Source organism: Mandrillus leucophaeus, unplaced genomic scaffold, assembly GCF_000951045.1.
Source record: "Mandrillus leucophaeus isolate KB7577 unplaced genomic scaffold, Mleu.le_1.0 Scaffold106, whole genome shotgun sequence".
Classification (NCBI taxonomy): domain Eukaryota; kingdom Metazoa; phylum Chordata; class Mammalia; order Primates; family Cercopithecidae; genus Mandrillus; species Mandrillus leucophaeus.
In genome coordinates this window covers 1,075,367-1,093,885 of record NW_012098765.1, presented here as the reverse complement: position 1 = coordinate 1,093,885, position 18,519 = coordinate 1,075,367, and the positions used below count along the sequence as shown (strand labels likewise).

At 55.1% G+C, this 18,519-nt stretch overlaps 2 protein-coding genes across 4 annotated transcripts in view; both read right to left on the bottom strand.

Moving 5' to 3' along the window:
* Positions 1 to 1,915: 1,915 nt before the first annotated feature.
* Positions 1,916 to 4,606, bottom strand: RABAC1 (Rab acceptor 1 (prenylated)). Of its 3 annotated transcripts, none has more exons than XM_011983085.1 (5): positions 4,473 to 4,606; positions 3,979 to 4,191; positions 3,485 to 3,582; positions 2,251 to 2,352; positions 1,916 to 2,167 (listed from the first exon to the last, which is right to left on the bottom strand). In XM_011983085.1, exons 1-5 carry the CDS (start codon positions 4,526 to 4,528, stop codon positions 2,079 to 2,081), a joined length of 558 nt encoding a protein of 185 aa, XP_011838475.1. In that variant the 5' UTR covers positions 4,529 to 4,606; the 3' UTR covers positions 1,916 to 2,078. The 3 variants fall into 3 exon arrangements, with proteins under 3 accessions (XP_011838475.1, XP_011838492.1, XP_011838481.1); XM_011983091.1 differs by having other exon boundaries at positions 1,925 to 2,123; XM_011983102.1 differs by lacking the exon at positions 2,251 to 2,352 and having other exon boundaries at positions 4,473 to 4,586.
* A 6,474-nt stretch (positions 4,607 to 11,080) lies between these two features.
* ATP1A3 (ATPase, Na+/K+ transporting, alpha 3 polypeptide) overlaps positions 11,081 to 18,519 on the bottom strand; it is a 44,751-nt gene continuing 37,312 nt past the window's right edge. Inside the window, 7 exon segments of the mRNA XM_011984124.1 lie at positions 11,081 to 11,464; positions 11,748 to 11,839; positions 12,171 to 12,272; positions 13,399 to 13,529; positions 14,026 to 14,171; positions 14,776 to 14,899; positions 14,979 to 15,133. Coding sequence (XP_011839514.1) covers positions 11,436 to 11,464; positions 11,748 to 11,839; positions 12,171 to 12,272; positions 13,399 to 13,529; positions 14,026 to 14,171; positions 14,776 to 14,899; positions 14,979 to 15,133 — 779 coding nt within the window. The 3' untranslated portion in view covers positions 11,081 to 11,435.

The following is an 18,519-nucleotide window of genomic DNA, read 5'->3' as shown; positions in this document are numbered from 1 at the left end:
AATTAAAAAATAAAAATGCAAAAATTAGTCAGGCCTGTTGGTGGGCACCTGTAATCCCAGCTACTCGGGAGACTGAGGCAGAACAGCTTGAATCTGGGAGGTGGAGGTTACAGTGAGCCGAGATTGTGCCATTGTACTCCAGCCTGGGAGACACAGACAGACTCCATCTCAAAAAAATAAATAAAAATAAAAAATAAAATCACTTCTCAGGCCCTCTCAGCCACCTCCCTTGTATTCATCTGCCTGGCACTTTCCCTCCCAAGTATGTTTCTCTTTTGTTACTGCTACCACGTGGCAGTCTTCACCTCATGATGAAAGGCAAACTGGACCCAGCACGGTGGCTCATGCCTGTAATCCCAGCACTTTGAGAGGCTGAGGCAGGAGGATTGCTTCAGCCCAGGAGTTTGAAACCAGGCCAGGCAACATAGTGAGACTCTCGTCTAACGAAAACTTTTTAAAAAATCAGCTGGGCGTGGTGGCGTGCACCTGTGATCCCAGCTGCTCAGGAGGCTGAGGCGGGAGGATCACTTGAGCCCCAGAGGTAGATGTTGCAGTGAGTGGTGGTCACGCCACTGCACTCCATCCTGGGCCATAAAGTGAGACTCTGTCTCAAAAAAGAAAAGGCAAGAAGCAAACTGGGCTGGACATAGTGGCTCACACCAGTACTCCCAGAACTTTGGGAGGCTGCAGGGGGAGAATCACTTGAGCCCAGGAATTTGAGACCAGCCTGGGAAACAAAGGAAAACCCATCTCACAAAAGCAAACTGTATGTCTTTCATCTCATGCAGAGTAAACCCAGAGCCCTCACCGTGGCCCACAAGGCTCCCTGGCCTCCCCCTCTGTCCCTTTCGCTTATCTGCCCCAGCCACACCCGCCTCCTGGCTGCCCTCGAGCCTCCCGGCTGCTGCCATCTCCTGGGCTATGCCCCTGTGGCTTCCTCTGCCCCAATTATTCTTCCTCCAAAGGATCTGGGCTGCTCCCTCTCTCAGTTTAGGTCTTTGGTGAATGTCACATCAGGGAGGCCTTTTCTGGTCACCCTCTTTAACTTGCAACTCACTCCAGAACTTTTCTCTGTGCAGAAAAGAGTTAACCTGGCAGGTTCTACCCCAGACTGCTGTCTTTAGACAGGCCTGGGTGCACAGCTGGTCCTTGGCTGGGAACTTGGGTGTCAGGAGGGGTCTTATCACTTCCTGATAGAGGGGCTCGCTGCGTCTATCTAGGCTGTTTGTGCAGGCACAGGCCTTCTTTCTGGGAGCCTGGCATTTTGGTATGTGTTGGAGAGAAGGTGCTCTTGTAGCTGCCCCCATGAAACCGAGGGCGCTGAGGCTAGGATCAGAGTGTCCCTGGCTGACATTTCACACATGTCACCATGATCCACTGCTGGAGGAATCAGGTGTGGCCTGTGGAAGTGCATGCCTGGTTTCCTGAGTTCACTCCATGTACCTTTTCTTTTGGCTGACTTGGCTCCATATCCTTTGATGAGAGTAAATCAGAGCTATCAGTGCAATTGCATACTGAGTCCCGAGTCCTAGAGAACCATCAAACGTGGGGTGCTCTCTGATTCCCAAGTCCTAGAGAACCATCAAACCTGGGGTGCTCTGACTCCCAAGTCCTAGAGAACCATCAAACCTGGGGTGCTGTCTGATTCCCAAGTCCTAGAGAACCATCAAACCTGGGGTGCTGATTCCCAAGTCCTAGAGAACCATCAAACCCGGGGGTGGTCTCGGGGACCCCCGGCACACTGTCCTTCTCAACTCTTTTCTCCTCCTCAGCACTCACCACCATTGGGCATCCCATTAATATTTTACCTGTTTACCTTATCATCTTGCCCACACCCCAGGTTCCACCCCAACCCTGATCTGCACAGTATTCCCAGCTGCACCCATAGAGACCCACAGAAGATGCTAGGGGAGTATTTCCTGAATGACACCCGTAACAGCTTTATTTTCAAAGGCGGGATCCCTCCCCGGGCTTGTGATGGGACGGCACTATGGGCCCGAGCAGCAGAGCTGTGCAGGACAGGAGTAGGCAGGGGCGGGGCAGCTGGCCCGGGAGGCTGGCAGGTCCCGGAAGACACCTCACACGGGTTCCATCTGCAGCTCCTCCCCGTCCACAGCCTCAATCTGGTGGAAGGCAGCATGGGAGCCGATGACCACCAGGGTGGCTCCTGCAGGAAAGCCGGCAGCTCAGGGCCATGCTCCTGTACCTGGCCCCCACCATCCACCCCAGCTGCTCAGACCCTGTACTCACCCAGCACCCAGAAGACGGCCGAGCCCGCACCAGCCAGCCAGAAGAAGGGGAAGGAGATGCCTCCAGCCAGAGCGTACTGATGTGCTGGGCTCACCTCTCGGCCTGAAAGCAGATGGCATTGGGGCGCTGTTCCGACCCTTCATGCCCTCTCCCAGAGTAACCCCTGCTGCCCCCCAACAATCTGTATAAGCTTCAGGTCCTCGGGATCAAATCCAAACTCCTCATGCCAAGGCCCTCCAGGTCCTGGGGTCACCCTGCTCCCCTGGTGTCCTCACTGCCCTCCAGAACACAGCACACCGTCCTCGCCTGCCTCAGCCCCACGCTCTGCCCTCTGCCCCACATCCTCCAGGAAGTTCCTGGGATCCCAGCTTCCTGCTCCCTAGACTAGGGCTCTCCTGCTGCAACCCTCACGCAGACCAGGGGTCTCAAACTGGTGGCCCAAGGGCCAAATCTGACCTGTGGATGTGTGTTTGTTTTGAGATGTTTTACAAGGATGTGATTTGTGGCTGGCAAAGTGAATGATTTCACATAAAAATACCAACTTCAGGCTTCTCATAGAAGTCTCAGGGATGGGGTCTGCATGCTCTGGTGCCTGTGCTTCGGGCGCTCCCTCCCCCTAAGCCCGTCATGCACATAACTTGCAGGCCCCTGAAGAGCCTGGCCTTCAGGTCTACCTGACTGCCCAATCCCAACTCCCTGACCCTACTCCAAACCTTGATTTTCCCCTGGGGGGAATTTCCCCTGGCATTTTGTTCTCCCAGTGGTCCTTGGTACTAGTCTGGGAACCACATGAAACACACTCCTCAGCTTCCCCAAGTTCCAAGTTCTTTCTGGTCACATCCCAGAAAGCAGGAAAAGAAACGGGAACAGATCTAGACCAGTGCAAGTTCGCCACCTGGTGTCCAGTGTGGGCACCTGCAGCTGATGCTTGCCGCAGAAAGCGGCAAGGGGAGGAGAGAGGGGAGGAGTTATGTGGTTTGAAGAGGAGTAGGTTTAAGGCACAGCAGCCAGGTGGAGCCTAGGTTTGAAGAATAGCAATTTGAGGGGGCTGAGACTCGATGGGAGCATCGGTTGTGTCTGAGATTTTTAAAGGATCAGGTTTGGGGGATCTAGTGTACATCTAGGCTTGGGCGGACTTGGGTTTTGAAGGACTTGGATTTGGGGTCTGAGGTTTGCATTCCAAAAGACCAAGATTCGAGGGACCAAGGATTCATCTGGGCAGGGGGTTTCTCACCAAAAAGCACAAGCTTGGACTGCAAGGTGCGCAGATAGAGAATGTAACAGGCGCCGAAAAAGACAGCCAGAGCCACCAGCAACATAGGGGACGTCACCCTGGAGGAGGAGTGCAGGGAGGCAGCGGTTAGGCAGCTGGGGCTGGCCAGCCAGGGAGCCCTGGCCTTCTCCACCGGCGGGAGGCAAGCTACATTCTGGAGACCAGGGAGGGCCAGGTAACATTCAGTCACACTGCATCCTGGCCAGGGTGATGGTGGGGTAGGGACCTGGCCCTTTGGTGACAAAGTAGGTCTAGCAGAGCCAATCCTTGGGGGCGGGGCCGGCCTGGGCGATGAGAGGAGGGGCCTGGGCGGTGAGGGGAGGGGCCTGGGCGGTAGGAGCGGGGCCTGGGTGGTGAGAGGAGGGCCCGGGCGCTGAAGGGCGGGGCCTGAGCTGTGAGAGGAGGGGTCCACCCGGTCGGGGCTAGTGCGGGTGCAGGGCCCGGGATGCACTCACACGCAGTACAGGATGAGGCCCAGGAACACGAACACATAGTTGCTCTGGTAGTACTCCACGTTGCGTACGAGGCGCTGGCACAGCTCGCCCAGGTTGCGGGGCCGTGAGAAACGCTGCTGGTCCACGAAGGTGCCCCACGGCCGGATAGTCGCGCGGCGCCGCTCCAGCCACTCCCGGCCTGCACCGGAGGGAATCAGCTTCGGCAGCAGGGTCCTGCGAGGGGTGGGGCCGGGTCAGTGGTGGACCGGGATGGAGCCTCAGACCCCCGCAAAAGAAGGGGTTTAAGGGGGCTTGGACTCCCTCCCGGGACCCCAGATTACTGAATCGCAGGCGGGGAGGGGGGTAGGGGCCCAGACGCCAGGGTCCCATTAGAGGAGACCGGGGCCAGCACTTGTGCGTCTCGGGGTTGGGACTCCGGGCACTCGAGGGAGGAGGGGGCCGGGGTCCCGGACTCCCGGGCCTCGGGTCCGAGGGCCTAGAGCCGGCTCGCTCACGTGGCGCTCAGCCCTTCCGCCTCGACATCTTTCTGCTGGTCCTTCTGGGCTGCCATGTCTGCGTCGTGAGGGGTAGAGCTGCTGTAACCAGCCCGGTACTCTGCAGACCCCGCCGGCCCCGCCCGAGGCCGGCCCCACCCAGCGGAGTCGACGTGGCGCCGCTCGGGAGCAGCTGGGGACTGTAGTTCTGCCGCCGATCATTGTGGGAGTTGTAGTCCTGACGGTGGCTGGGAGGGTGGGCGCCATGATGGCGGTCTGACTCGCAAGACACCTTGGGAGATATAATCCCAGAAAGTGACGGCGCGCATCTCTGGGCATTGTGGGACCTGTAGTTTCAGGAGGGTGCAGGTGCGCTGTCAGGAGCGAGGGCGTTATGGGAGCTCTAATGGCAGAAGAGGGTGTTGTGTACTCTCCCAGGCAGGGCACAATGGGGACCGTGCAGAGCTGTCGTTCTGACTCTAGAGGGCATAAAAAAACAACTAGAGGGCTTGCTAAAACAGACTCCTGGGCCCCACCCCAGATGTTCTCATTCATCAAGTCTGGGGTGGAGCCCACAATTCGCATTTCTGAGTTCCCAGGTGATGCTGATGCCGCTGGTCCATGGACCACATTTTGAATAGAAAGATTTAGAGAGTTTGTGGGAATTGATTCCTTCCTCATGAGATTGAGGCTAGTGAGTGGGTCATGGTTGCTGGAGGGGTATCTGAGGTTGCCCCCTGCCCCACTTTGTGGAGTCCCAAAGATGAATGAGTTGGGACTAGGGACACCTCCGCATCCCCCCCCCCCCAACCTGCAAACACACACACCTTTGGACAGGAGGGAGTGAAATTGGGAAAGAGAAAAGGTTGGGAAGTTTTGTGGGTTTTTCTGGGATGGAGTCTCACTCTTGTTGCCCAGGCTGGAGTACAATGGCACAATCTCGGCTCACTGCAACCTCTGCCTCCTGAGTTCAAGCGATTTTCCTGCCTCGGCCTCCCAACTAGCTGGGATTACAGGCGTGCACCACTGTGCCCAGCTAATTTTTTGTATTTTTAGTAAAGACGGGGTTTCACCATGTTGGCTAGGTTGGTCTCGAACTCCTGACCTTGGGATTCGTCCACCTCAGCCTCCCAATGTGCTGGGATTACAGGCATGAGCCACTGTGCCTGGCCCCAAGTGACTCTTTTAGGCCCAGGTCTTGTCTTCCAAGATCTACGGCACTTCAGGGTTTGTGCTTGGAAGCCTGCTGGAAGGCGTTCCCAGGAGGTGGGGGGAAGATGGCCCTGTCCAAGGGGCTGGTGGCGCAATAGGCAGGGAAGCCCTTTGCAAGGGCCCCACACTGAAGATGGAAGAGTTACACTTTGAAGATCAGATTGGCTAGTTACTATTTATTTCCTCTTTGTCACCCCCAGGCTTTTAGTGGAATCGGGTTTTCTTTTTCATTTTTGAGACGGAGTTTCGCTCTGTTGTTCCAGCTGGAGTGCAGTGGCACAATGTCTGCTCATTGCAACCTCCGCCTCCTGGGTTCAAGCGATTCTCCTGCCTCGGCCTCCTAAGTAGCTGGGATTACAGGTGCGTGCCACCATGCCTGGCTAATTTTTGTATTTTCAGTAGAGACGGGGTTTCACCACGTTGGTCAGGCTGGTCTTGAACTCCGACCTCGTGATTCGCCCACCTAAGCCTCAGCCTCCCAAAGTGCTGGGATTACAGGCGTGAGCCATCGCACCTGGCCTGGAATCAGGTTTTCTAACTAGGATTCAAACTTGAAAATCCTACTCCTTTGACTGCGGGGCCGGGTGTGGTGTCTCACACCTGTAATCCCAGCACTTATGGGAGGCCCAGGTGGGCGGATCACTTGAGGTCAGGAGTTCAAGACCAGCCTGGCCAACATGGCGAAAGCCCATCTCCACTAAAAAAAAATACACATGCCTGTAATCCCAGCTACTTGGGAGGCTGAGGCAGGAGAATCATTTGAACCCAGGAGGCGGAGGTTGCAGTGAGCCAAGAGCGTGCCACTGCACTTCAACCTGGGCGACAGAGTGAGACCCTATCTCAAAACAAAACGCCAAATGAGGAGTGCAATTGCACGATTGCCCCTGAGCAGGAATAGGGGAGCAGCACCTGAATTCAAAGGGCCAGAGCAGCAGAGGTAGCCCTTGGAAGAACCTCCATGGAAAGACAGAGCTTGGAGAATAGAATTGGGACAGAGCTCCAGCTGCCTCTTCCATGGCCGGCTGTGGGAGATCCAGGATTAACTTTTGTTATGAGAGCTATTGGGTTTCCTTATAGGAACTGAATGAAAGCAATTTCATTCCAAAACCCACTGGTCTTTGTTCTGAGCGGAGAACATAGCGGCAGAGGCCTGGAGGCGTCGAACAGCATGGGCCATGGTGGGAGATGGGGTGGGGGACAGTGGAGTCTGAGGGGCAAGGACATTGCAGGAGGGGCCCTAGGAGTGGGAGGGTCGGGGGGGGGACTTTGAATAAGGGAATTTCAGGAGATGGGGCCTGGACACAGGGGCAATGTGGGAGAGGAGGGCCTGAGGCAGATACATCATGAGAGATGGTGAGAGATGGGGTCCCTGAGAGAAGGGGCCTTTGGCAGATGGGCCCTGAATTAGGGGAGTAGGTGGGTGGTGTGCTGGGAGATGAGGGAACACCCAAGAAGACTGTGAGTTCCAGGCAGGGTATGGTGGCTCATGCCTGTAATCCCAGCACTTTGGGAGGCCAAGGTGGGCGGATCACTTAAGGCCAGGAGTTCGAGAGCAGCCTGCCCGACATGGTGAAACCCCATCTTTACTAAACATACAAAAAAAAAAAAAAAAATTAGCTGGGTGTGATGGTGCGCGCATGTAATCCCAGCTACTGGGAAGGCTGAGTCAGGAGAGTCACTTGAACCCAGGAGGCAGAGGTTGCAGTGAGCTGTGACTGTGCCACTGTACTCCAGCCTGGGCGACAGAATGAGACCCTGTCTCAAAAAAAAAAAAAAAAAAATGGATCCCTCCAGCCTGAGGCCTCCTCCCTGCCTCCTGGGATCCCCAAGGAAGTGGTGCTGGGAGAGCAGGAAGACCTTAGTGCATTCAGCTAGAAACCTGGGGTCACTGTCCCTGCTGTGTGACCTCAAGGAAGGCCCTCCCCTCTCTGGGCCTCAGTCTCCCCACATGTCTATGGGAGCGTCTCTTCCCCTGCACCAGATAGATAAAGCAGTATTTGTGGGTTTCCTAGGAGAGGTCTGGGCTCATGCAGCCCCTACCGGGATCAGACTGTACCCTGGGGTCATGAGGGGTGTCCAGCGCACGTGGCCACTGCCCTCCAACTGCCTTTCCCCCTCAGATTTGGAAGCTTCTCCCTCAGCCATTGTCTTGTGCGGTGGGTGTGTACATGCACTTGCACACTCACCCACTCACACTTGCGCTCAGCATCCCGGCCACCCAGACACTGGCACTGGAAGGCAGGTAGGCCCAGGCCTGGCCCCAGCCCCTCCTCCGACTTGCCTCCCTGGGCTGTGTTAGGAAGACTGCCTTGAGAGAAATGGATTCGCTGCCCCACCAAGGTGGCGAAAATGAAAATGAAAAGGACTGACAATTCCCAGTGGAGAGGGGATGTGGAGCAGCTGCTGCTTCCTTATGCTGTTGGACGCAGAATGGCACTCGAACTTTGGAAAAGGTCTGGCAGCGTCCATGAAAGCTAAACATAGTCTATCCCATGAACCAGCGATTCCACTTCCAGGCACGTGCGTACCCAACAGAATGCACATCTGTCATTAAAAGACACAACTAGAGGACCGGGCGCGGTGGCTCACGCCTGTAATCCCAGCACTTTGGGAGGCCAAGGTGGGCAGATCACAAGGTCAGGAGTTCGAAACCAGCCTGACCAACGTGGTGAAACCCCATCTCTATTAAAAACACAAAAATTAGCTGGGCGTGGTGGTGCGTGCCTATAGTCCCAGCTACTCGGGAGCCTGAGGCAGGGAAATCACTTGAACCCAGGAGGCAGAGATTTCAGTGAGCCGAGATCGTGCCACTGCACCCCAGCCTGGCGACAGAGCAAGATTCTGTCTCAAAAAAAAAAAAAAAAAAAAAAAGACACAACTAGAGGGCTGGATGCGGTGGCTCGTGCCTGTGATCTCAGCACTTTAGGAGGCTGAGGTGGGTGGATCACTTTTGGTTTTTTTTGAGACAGAGTTTCATTCTTGCCCAGGCTGGAGTGCAATGGCGCGATCTCAGCTTGCTGGAACCTCCGCTTCCCAGGTTCAAGCAATTCTTCTGCCCCAGCCTCCCAAGTAGCTGGGATTACAGGCATGTGCCACCACGCTCAGCTAATTTTGTATTTTTAGTAGAGACAGGGTTTCTCTATATTGGTCAGGCTGGTCTCGAACTCCCAACCTCAGGTGATCTGCCTGCCTCAGCCTCCCAAAGTGCTGTGATTACAGGCATGAACCACCGCACCCAGTCTGTTTTGTTTTTTTCTTTTTAGATGGGGTTTCACTCTGTCACCCAGGCTGAAGTGCAGGGGCATGACCTCGGCTCACTGCAACCTCCACCTCCCAGGTTCCAGTGATTCTCCTGCCTCAGCCTCCTGAGTAGCTGGGATTACAGGTGCCTGCCACCACACCCGGCTAGTTTTTGTATTTTTAGTAGAGATGGTTTCACCGTGTTGGTGGGTGGATCACTTGAGGTCAGGAGTTCGAGACCAGCCTGGCCAACATGGCAAAACCCAGTCTCTACTAAAAATGCAAAAACTAGCCAGGCGTGGTGGCAGGCACCTGTAGTCCCAGCTACTTGGGAGGCTGAGGCAGGAGAATCACTTGAACCCAGGAGGTGAAGGCTGCAGTGAGCTGAGATGGTGCCACTGCACTCCAGCCTGGGCGACAAAGCAAGACTCCGTTTCAAAAAAAACAAAAAACAAAAAACGACATGACTAGAATGTTCCTGTCCCTAGCAGCACCAATTGTAATAGCCCCAAACTGGAAACCCCAAAGTCCCTCAACAGGAGAATAGACAAGTTGTGTTATGGAATGATAAGGAAGGGGCCATAGATACAGGTGACAATATGGATGACTCCTATAGACATAATGCTGAGAACAAGGAGCCAGACACAGAGATGACATGCTGTAAGGTTTCGTTTGTACGAAGCTCAAGAACAGGCACAACTGATGTGTGGTGACAGAAACCAGATCAGCTCTTGCCTCTGGAGGGGAGGCGACTGGAGGGGCTCCAGTGAACTTTCTGGATGGAGGGAAAGGTTCTATGCCTTGATCTGGGTGGTAGCTTTGCAGATGCAACTTTTTTTTTTCTTTTTTTTTCCTGAGACGGAGTCTCACTCAACCTCTGCCTCCCGGGTTCAAGCAATTCACCTGCCTCTGCCTCCCGAGTAGCTGGGATTACAGGCATGCGCCACCATGCCCAGCAATTTTTATTTTTCATTTTTTATTTTTTTTGAGACAGAGTCTCGCTTTGTCGCCCAGGCTGGAGTGCAGTAGCGCGATCTTGGCTCACTGCAAACTCCGCCTCTCAGGTTCACACCATTCTCCTGCCTCAGCCTCCCAAGTAGCTGGGATTATAGGTGAGTGCCACCATGCCTGGCTATATTTTGTATTTGTAGTAGAGACAGGGTTTCACCATGTTGGCCAGGCTGGTCTCGTACTCCTGACCTCAAGTGACCTGCCCTCCTGGGCCTCCCAAAGGGCTGGGATTACAGGCAGGAGCCACGGCACCTGGCCTGCAGATGCAACTTTAAAATCATTGAGCTGTAGCCTTAAGATGTGTGCACTGCACTGTATGAAAGTTCATCTCAATAAAATGAGAGAATAGCGTAGTGACCTAGAACTTTGGACAGCCTTGGTTCAAATCCCAGATGTGTCTCTTCTTAGCTGTGTGCAAATCACTTCTCCTCTCTGTGCATATTTATTTATTTATTTATTTATTTTTTTTTTTTGAGACGGAGTCTGGCTCTGTCGCCCAGGCTGGAGTGCAGTGGCCGGATCTCAGCTCACTGCAAGCTCCGCCTCCCGGGTTCACGCCATTCTCCTGCCTCAGCCTCCAGAGTAGCTGGGACTACAGGCCCCCGCCACCTCGCCCGGCTAGTTTTTTGTATTTTTTAGTAGAGACGGGGTTTCACCGTGTTAGCCAGGATGGTCTCGATCTCCTGACCTCGTGATCCGCCCGTCTCGGCCTCCCAAAGTGCTGGGATTACAGGCTTGAGCCACCACGCCCGGCCTCTCTGTGCATATTTAATGTGCACCTTGTGCAGAGTGCTTAGAAGTGGGCAGAGCACATAGCGGGCACTCAGTGAATCGCTGTCATCACCATCATCATCAGCATTGTGTCCCCTGGGTCCTACTCCTATAGGAGAGGCTCCCAGTCACCATCCCACATCTGCTTCCCCTCCCTTTCCCCTGTTCTGATTCCACAATCCCATCGCCGGGCGAATTCAAGCTGCTCTGAGTTTCGTGGAGTTGAAAACTCCGTGATTAGATGGCTCTGAGATTCGGTGACTTTCAAGCCAGTGCCAGGCTAAGTTCCTGAGGTTTTGAGAATCGCCTGGCAACGCGCCCCAGCAGAGGGGATGCCATCCCGGCCATCCCGGCCACAGTCCCTGTCCAGAAAGCAGGCACGACACACACACTGCTTCTCTCTCCCCACTGATATATTTGATAATTGTCCAGAACCAGAGACAGCATCAGCCGAGGGGCTGAAAGGGAGTAAAAAAGAGCCCAGGGAGGTGGCTGGGGCCGGAGGAACGGATAGAGGGGTGAGGAAAGGGAGAGAAACTGACACAGAAAAGAGAGAGGAGAGAGGCAGGGGGCAGGGGAGAGAAGCCAGCCAGAGTAGGGGTGTCAGGAGATAGTGGAGGGGGTGGGGGCCAAGGTGGGGCCATGGGGAGAGAGGGCTCCTCCCCGCAGAATACAAAATGGGGGGGACTGGCAGGGGCGGTCCTGGGCTTGGGGGACAGGGAAGAGACGGGCGATGTGGTGGGGCTGAGGTCAGTAGTAGGTTTCCTTCTCCACCCAACCTGGAGAGACAAAGGAGGAAAGAAAGAGACAGAGTAAGAGATGGAGAGAGATAGGCAAGGTGAGCCACCCAGCAGAGAGAGGGACAGAGAGGGAGAGAGACAAGGAAACCACACAGACAGAGACCTGTGAGAAGACAGAGCGGAGGCCTGGAGAGATGGGAAGAGAGAGAAGAGTGGGAACTGGGCGGCAGAGCCATCCAGCAGGGCGAGGGGAGCCTGGGACCAGCCGCCTGAGACCCTGCTGTCCCCCGCCCCCCTTGGCCGCTTTGCCGAGCCCCCTCACCCCCTGGGTTCCTGCGCAGGATGAGTTTGCGGATTTCGTCGTAGACGAAGATGAGGAAACTGTAGGGGAAGGCACAGAACCACCAGCTGGGCCTGTGGAGGGGAGAGCAGGAGGGCTTGAGTGCGGGGCCCTAACGAGAGGCAGAGCTTCAGGGGACAGGAGGGGACGTGGCGGGGACGCGGTGGGGCAGTCTCCCAGGACCCTTCGTGCTCACAGGTGGAGGGTGCCCTGGGTAGGGCTGGGGCCTGGGGTCTGCGGAGTAACCCGTGGTAGGAGCAGCCCATGGGGGAGACTTGGGGGCATCAGAATGGGGACTGCAGGGGGACACCAGGGGAGGTGGGGCCTGAGGTTCAGACTGAGTCTAAGGGAAGGCTCCGTGGCAGGTGCTGGTGTGGGCAGGGCTGGGGGCAGCAGGGCACTCACTTGAGAGGGTACATGCGCAGGGCCACATCCATGCCGGGACAGTAGGACAGGAAGGCAGCCAGGGCCGTCTCCTCAAACAGCCCGAAGATCAGGATCTTGTTCCTGGAGGCACAGAAGGGCAGGGCTGGGCCCAGAGAGCACCCACCCTGCACATGCCACCCCGCAGAGACAGGGAGAGGCACAGTGCAGACACCCAGAGACAGCAGCACAGACACAGAGACAGAGGCAGAGACACAGGAAGAGAGACGGAGATGGGGAGACATGCCCCAACAGTGAGAGACAAAGAGGCAGAGCAATGGTGACACAGAAAGAGACAGAAAGACAGGGACACAGAGACAGACACAGAGACAGGGACAGACACAGAGACAGACACAGAGGTGGACAGACACAGAGATCAGGACAGACACAGAGATAGGGACAGACACAGAGACAGACACAGACAGGGACAGACACAAAGACAGGGACAGATACAGACACAGAGACAGGGACAGACACAGAGAAGCACTGGTATGAAAAGAAAAGGACAGGAGCACCTCCACCACACACACAGGCTGAGAGAGAATCAAGGACACACAGGATCCCTTGAGAGAAAATCAGTGCAGTGGCAAAACCCAAAATGGGCTGGGCATGGTGGCTCACATTTGTAATCCTAACACTCTGGGAGGCTGGGGCGGGTGGATTGCCTGAGCTCAGGAGTTTGAGACCAGCCTGGGCAACATGGCAAAACTCTACTAAACATACAAAAAATTAGCCGAGCCTGGTGGTGCACACCTGTAATCCCAGCTACTTGGGAGGCTGAGGCATGAGAATCGCTTGAACCCGGGAGGTGGAGGTTGCAGTGAGCCAAGATCGTGCCACTGCACTCCAGCCTGGGCAACAGAGCAAGACTCTGTCTCTAAATAAATAAGCAAACAAACAAATAAATAAATAAATAAATAAATACATACATACATAAATAAAAATTAGCCATATATGATGGTGCATGCCTGTAGTCTCAGCTACACAGGAGCCTGAGGTGGGAGGCTCACTTGAGCCCAGGAGGTCGAGGCTGCAGTGACCTATGTATGATTGCACCACTGAACTCCAGTCTGGGTGACAGAATGAGACCCTGCCTCAACAAAACAACAAAAATCCAAAGCAAGGACACAAGAGGAAGTACACAGATAGACAGACAGACACTCGGACAGGAAGGATGGCTGTACAGCCGCCGTGTGCCCCCAGCTCTCACTTCATGCCCTGCTGGAAGACCGAGTTCCTCCGGGTCTTGCAGATGATCAGATCTGCCCACTGGACGACTACGATGCTCACAAAGAAGGCTGTGTGGCAGGTGAACTCCACCACCTTCCTCTGCTCGTATGTCTGCAGGAGCGGTGACCGGGGCATGGGACATCAGTCAGTGGCACTGCAGCCCTAGCCGCCACCCCGACGTTCTGGTGCTCTTTGACCCACCCCATCCTGCATGGGGTCCCCAGGGCCTCAGGTGTGTCTTCCTTCTGCGGGCTCATGGTCCCAAGGGAGGAGGCAGGAGATGTACAAGAAAGGAGAAAGGTTAATGGTGACCTCACCGTCCACCAGGGGCCAGGAGGATGAGGACCCTGTGGTCCTCCCAAGGATAGACAGCAGCTGGACTTTGAAGGGACAGACAGAGGCAGGGAAGAAGGCCCGGCAGGGCAGAGAGCTCAGGCAGTGGGAGACAAGGCTCCAGATGGGCTGGGCAGGGGCATCCAGGAAGCCCCAAGTGCCCAGCAAAGGCCTTGACACTGCCATGGGGGACTGAGGAGCCATCGTAGGAAGTGGCCGTGCATGGCTGGGACAGCTCGCCCCGGGCAGGAACACAGCACCCTGCCCCACTCACCCACTGCTGCCCGTAACTGTCCTCCAGGTCGTTGACAGTGCGGTCATCCCAGTTTAGCCGGATGCCCACCAGGTTGCCAGGCAAGAAGCCATTTTCTGCCAGGATCACAAAGTAAGAGAAGAAACCACCGAGAGCCTGGATCATTCCTGGAAGGAGGAGAGAGGAAGCAGAGGAGAGGCTCAGGTCGGGGCCAGCAGCCAGCCCAGGGCACCTCGGAGGGCCCAGAAGCCGCCTTGGAGAGGGAAGTGTGCCCCTCTGGCCCTGTTATCTGGACACCGGTTCCCAGAGGGCGACCTGAGGTCTCACTTGGTGGTGAGGCCCTGAGATGGGTGGGCCACCTGGGACAGGGGCTTTGGAGAGGGGGATCTCCCAGAGGGATAACCCGGAGCCCCTCTCCCACCCGACCCAGGCCACCTAAACATCATGAATTCTTGGGGGATCCCCAGCTTGAGCTCCCAACACAGGAATGACCTCCCTGGGCCTAGGACCACCGCCATGAAGCCTCTGCTTGCTGGGACAGCCCCCAAGTGTGGCTGCTTCACACCTCTGGGGCTCTGCACACATCGGCAGCAGAGAGGAGGAGGTGGAGAAGGATGGGGTGCAGACCCCGCCCTCAGATAGCTCACTGGCTGGTCCTGTCCACGTCTGCTCCCCTGAGTCAATGTCAGGGTCCCAAGCACCCACGGTGGGCCAGGCACTGCTCTAGGCCTGGCATTGGGCCGTAAGGAGATGGAGTCCCCGGTGCCTCACCGATCTGCCCATAGGCCATGCTGATGAGTCTCTCATTGACCAACTTGTCCGTCCGTGGGTTCCTGGGCTGTCTCTTCATGATGTCACTTTCAGCAGCCTCGTATGCCAGTGAGATGGCAGGGACCTGGGTGGAAGAGGCCAGGTGAGCCGGGAAGGGGAGGACTCCACCCTTCTGGGCCCCAAGGGTGGCCGCCAGGGCTCACCATGTCGGTGCCCAGGTCGATGCAGAGGATGGTGATGGTGCCCAGGGGCAGCGGGATGTTGGCCATGATGAACAGCAGGAAGGGCGTGATCTCTGGGATGTTGCTGGTCAGGGTGTAGGCGATGGACTTCTTCAGGTTGTCGAAGATCAGGCGGCCTGTGGCACGGGCGGGCTCAGAGCAGGCACCCATGCCAGGGAGCTCCACTCCCTCTGCTCCTCCTCCGCCCCCGTCCAGCGTCCTTTTCTACCTCCTAGCCTACCCACCATTTTTTTCTTTTTGGGACAGGGTCTCACTCTGTTGCCCAGGCTGCAGGGCAGTGGCACGATCAGGGCTCACTACAACCTCGACTCCCAGGCTCAAGTGATCCTCCCACCTCAGCCTCCCGTGTAGCTGAAACTACAGGCACGCACCACCACGGCCAGCCAATTTTTGTATTTTTAGTAGAGACAGGGTCTCACCACTTTGCCCAGGCTTGTCTCTAATTTCTGGGCCGTGATTCCATCTCAGACTCCCAAAGTGCTGGGATTACAGGTGCAAATCTCCACACCAGGGCTCTCACCCACCCACCTTTCCACATACATCCAACCACATCACCTTTGTCGAAACATTCTGGAAATAACCACTCTGGAAGATGGTTTGGGAGTTTCTATCAAACAACCCCCACCCCACCGACCCAGTAATCTGACTCTTAGGTTTTATACCCGAGAGACAGGAGGACTGTTTATGCCCAGCAAAAAGCAAGTACAAGAATGTTCATCATAGCACCACTCATCACAGCCAAAACCCAGAGTCAATCTCACGTCCATCAACAGGTGAGGGATGAATAAACCACTGTTGCACTCCAGCCTGGGCAACAGAGTGAGACCTTATCTCTAAATAAATGAACAAGTAAAAAGATTAGCCCATAAATAAAGAGGTCAATCGTTAAGAAAGAACAGGCCAGGCGAGGTGGCTCACGCCTATAATCCCAGCACTTTGGGACGCTGAGGCGGGTGGATCATGAGGTCAGGAGATCGAGACCATCATGGCCAACATGGTGAAACCCCATCTCTACCAAAACACAAAATATTAGCTGGGCGTGGTGGCGTGCGCCTGTAGTTCCAGCTACGTGGGAGGCTGAGGCAGAAGAATTGCTTGAAGCTGGGAGGCGGAGGTTGCAGTGAGTTGAGATCATGCCATTGCACTCCAGCCTGACAACAGAGCAAGACTTTGTCAAAAAAAAAAAAAAGAAAGAAAGGAAAGGAGGAGGGAAGGAAGGAAGGGAGGGAGGGAAGAAGGAAGGAAGGAAGGAAGGGAGGAAGGGAGGAAGGGAGGGAGGGAGGGAGGGAGGGAGGGAGGGAGGGGTAGGCTGCCTGCGGTGTGGCTGCTTTGATTGCTTTAATGGCTCTTGCGTAGCAATAAGAGCCTGAGCCACTCCCGCCTGATATTCTCGTTCCCTGCATTGTGCTCTTCTCCACAAACTAGTGGTTTCTCGTCCTAAAATATTTATGGATGAAATGATGACTTAAATGCGCATCAGCATAATCCAGTGTGTGTTCCAGGGGGTGGGGAAGAAACAAGGTGTGCCGTGCGCTGATGGCCGCTGCAGTTGGGAGGGAGGCGCAGGGGCCCACTGTGCCTTTGCTCTACTTTTGGGTATATCTGGAATGCCCTCTGATGGAAGTTATTTTGTTTGTTTGTTTGTTTGAGACAGGGTCTCGGATCTCTATCTCCCAGGCTGAGGGCAGTGGCACCATCATGGCTCATGGCAGCCTTGACCACCCAGGCTCAAGTGATCCTCCTGCTTCAGCCCCCCGAGTTGCTGAGACTACAGGTGTGTGCCACCATGCCCTGCTAATTTTTAAACTTTTCTGTAGAGACCAGGTCTTAATTTGTTGTACAGGCAGGTCCTGAACTCTTGGGCTCAAGCAATCCTCCCGCCTTGGTCTCCCAAAATGCTGGGATTACAGGCGTGAGCCCCCGTGCCTGGCCCCTGATGGAAGTTAGATATTTCTTCCCTCCCTTCAGAGAGGCCTTCCATGTCCACCCCATCTGGGCAGGACTCTCATTATTATCTATTGCAGCGACCTGCTTTCTTCTGGGCATATATCACAATTTGTAATTACGTATCTGTTAACTTGTTTAAGGCTGTCTCTCCAGCCCCATGAGAACAGGGATGGTGCCTGCTCTGCTCACAGCTGCCTCCCAGCTTCCAGCATGATGCACAAGATTCGGAAGGAGCAGATGGCTGTATCTGAGACAGTGTGTGTATTGTGTATGCATAAGATGCCTTGGGGAGGCCAGGCATGGTGGCTTACACCTGTAATCCCAGCAAATTGGGAGGCCAAGGTGGGAGGATTGCCTAAGCCCAGGAGTTGAAGTCCTGGCTGGGCAAGGTGGCTCATGCCTGCAATCCCAGCACTTTGGGAGGCCGAGGTGTCGGGATCACTTCAGGTCAGCAAATCAAGACCAGCCTGGCTAATATGGTGAAACCCCATCTCTACTAAAAATACAAAAATTAGCTTGGTGTGGTGGCATGCACCTGTAATTCTAGCTACTCGGGAGGCTGAAGCAGGAGAATCGCTTGAACCCAGGAAGTGGAGGTTACAGTGAGCCTAGATTGTGCGCCTGTACTCCAGCCTGGGTAACAGAGCAAGACTCTGTCTCAAAAAATAAAACACTAGCCTGGGCAACATAGCGAAACCCCATCTCTACAAAACCTTAAAAATCAGCCAGGTGTGGTGGTGCATACCTGTAGTCTCAGCTACTTAGGGGCCTGAGGAAGGAGGATCGATTAAGTCCAGGAGGTGGAGGCTGCAGTGAGCCGTGATTGTGCCACTGCACTTCATCCTGGGCGACAGATTGAGACCCTATCACTGCCCCCACTCCCCGCAAAAAGATGTCTCTTGAGGGGATAAGAAGATGTTAACCATGGTTTCCTCTGGGACATAGGAAACAAGGGCTAAGGACATTTAATCTGTTACTCTGGGCTCAGCTTTGCTGTTTGAATTCTCTTTTACCATGAACTACTTTTTACACTAGAGACACTTCAAATAGGAGAGAGAAATTGCAAGAAAATCCACCAAGGCATGAATCGTGATTATTTCTGGATGGCGAGGTTATGGGTAATTTGATTCCAATTTTTTCCTGAATGCCTTTTTGCATTTGTTTATAATTATCATGAATTAATTTGATGATCAGAATAAATCTGAATGTGAACCAGCCCTTCTGTGGCCTCGTCCGGGCCTGTCAGGAGGTGGTGCCTGTGGGCTCTGTGGCCTGGGCTCCCAGTGCCCCCACCTCAGCAGCAACACCAGCCTCAGACCCAGCCCCTCACACCGCCTTGCCTGTGTACCGGTTCCTCTGCCTATGACTCCCTGGCACTAGTCTATGTGGACGCCACAGCATGGCCCCTGACTTGGCTCAGCCATCCCTGTACACTCTGGGAAGCTCCCTTGACCTGCAGCCCAGGCTGGCAGAGAGGCCCCCTGAGGCCTCCCCCAGGGTCCCTGACTTCCCTCTGGTTTGGCTTGAGAATTTTTTTTTCTTTTTTTTTTTTTTT

Coding starts and splice junctions, on each gene's coding strand:
- RABAC1 (XM_011983085.1), bottom strand. CDS start 4,528: ATGGCAGCCCAGAAGGACCAGCAGAAAGATGTCGAGGCGGAAGGGCTG. Junction 4,192..4,472: donor GCGGAAGGGCTGAGCGCCAC/GTGAGCGAGCCG, acceptor CACCCCTCGCAG/GACCCTGCTGCCGAAGCTGA. Junction 2,168..2,250: donor GGCCGTCTTCTGGGTGCTGG/GTGAGTACAGGG, acceptor GCTTTCCTGCAG/GAGCCACCCTGGTGGTCATC.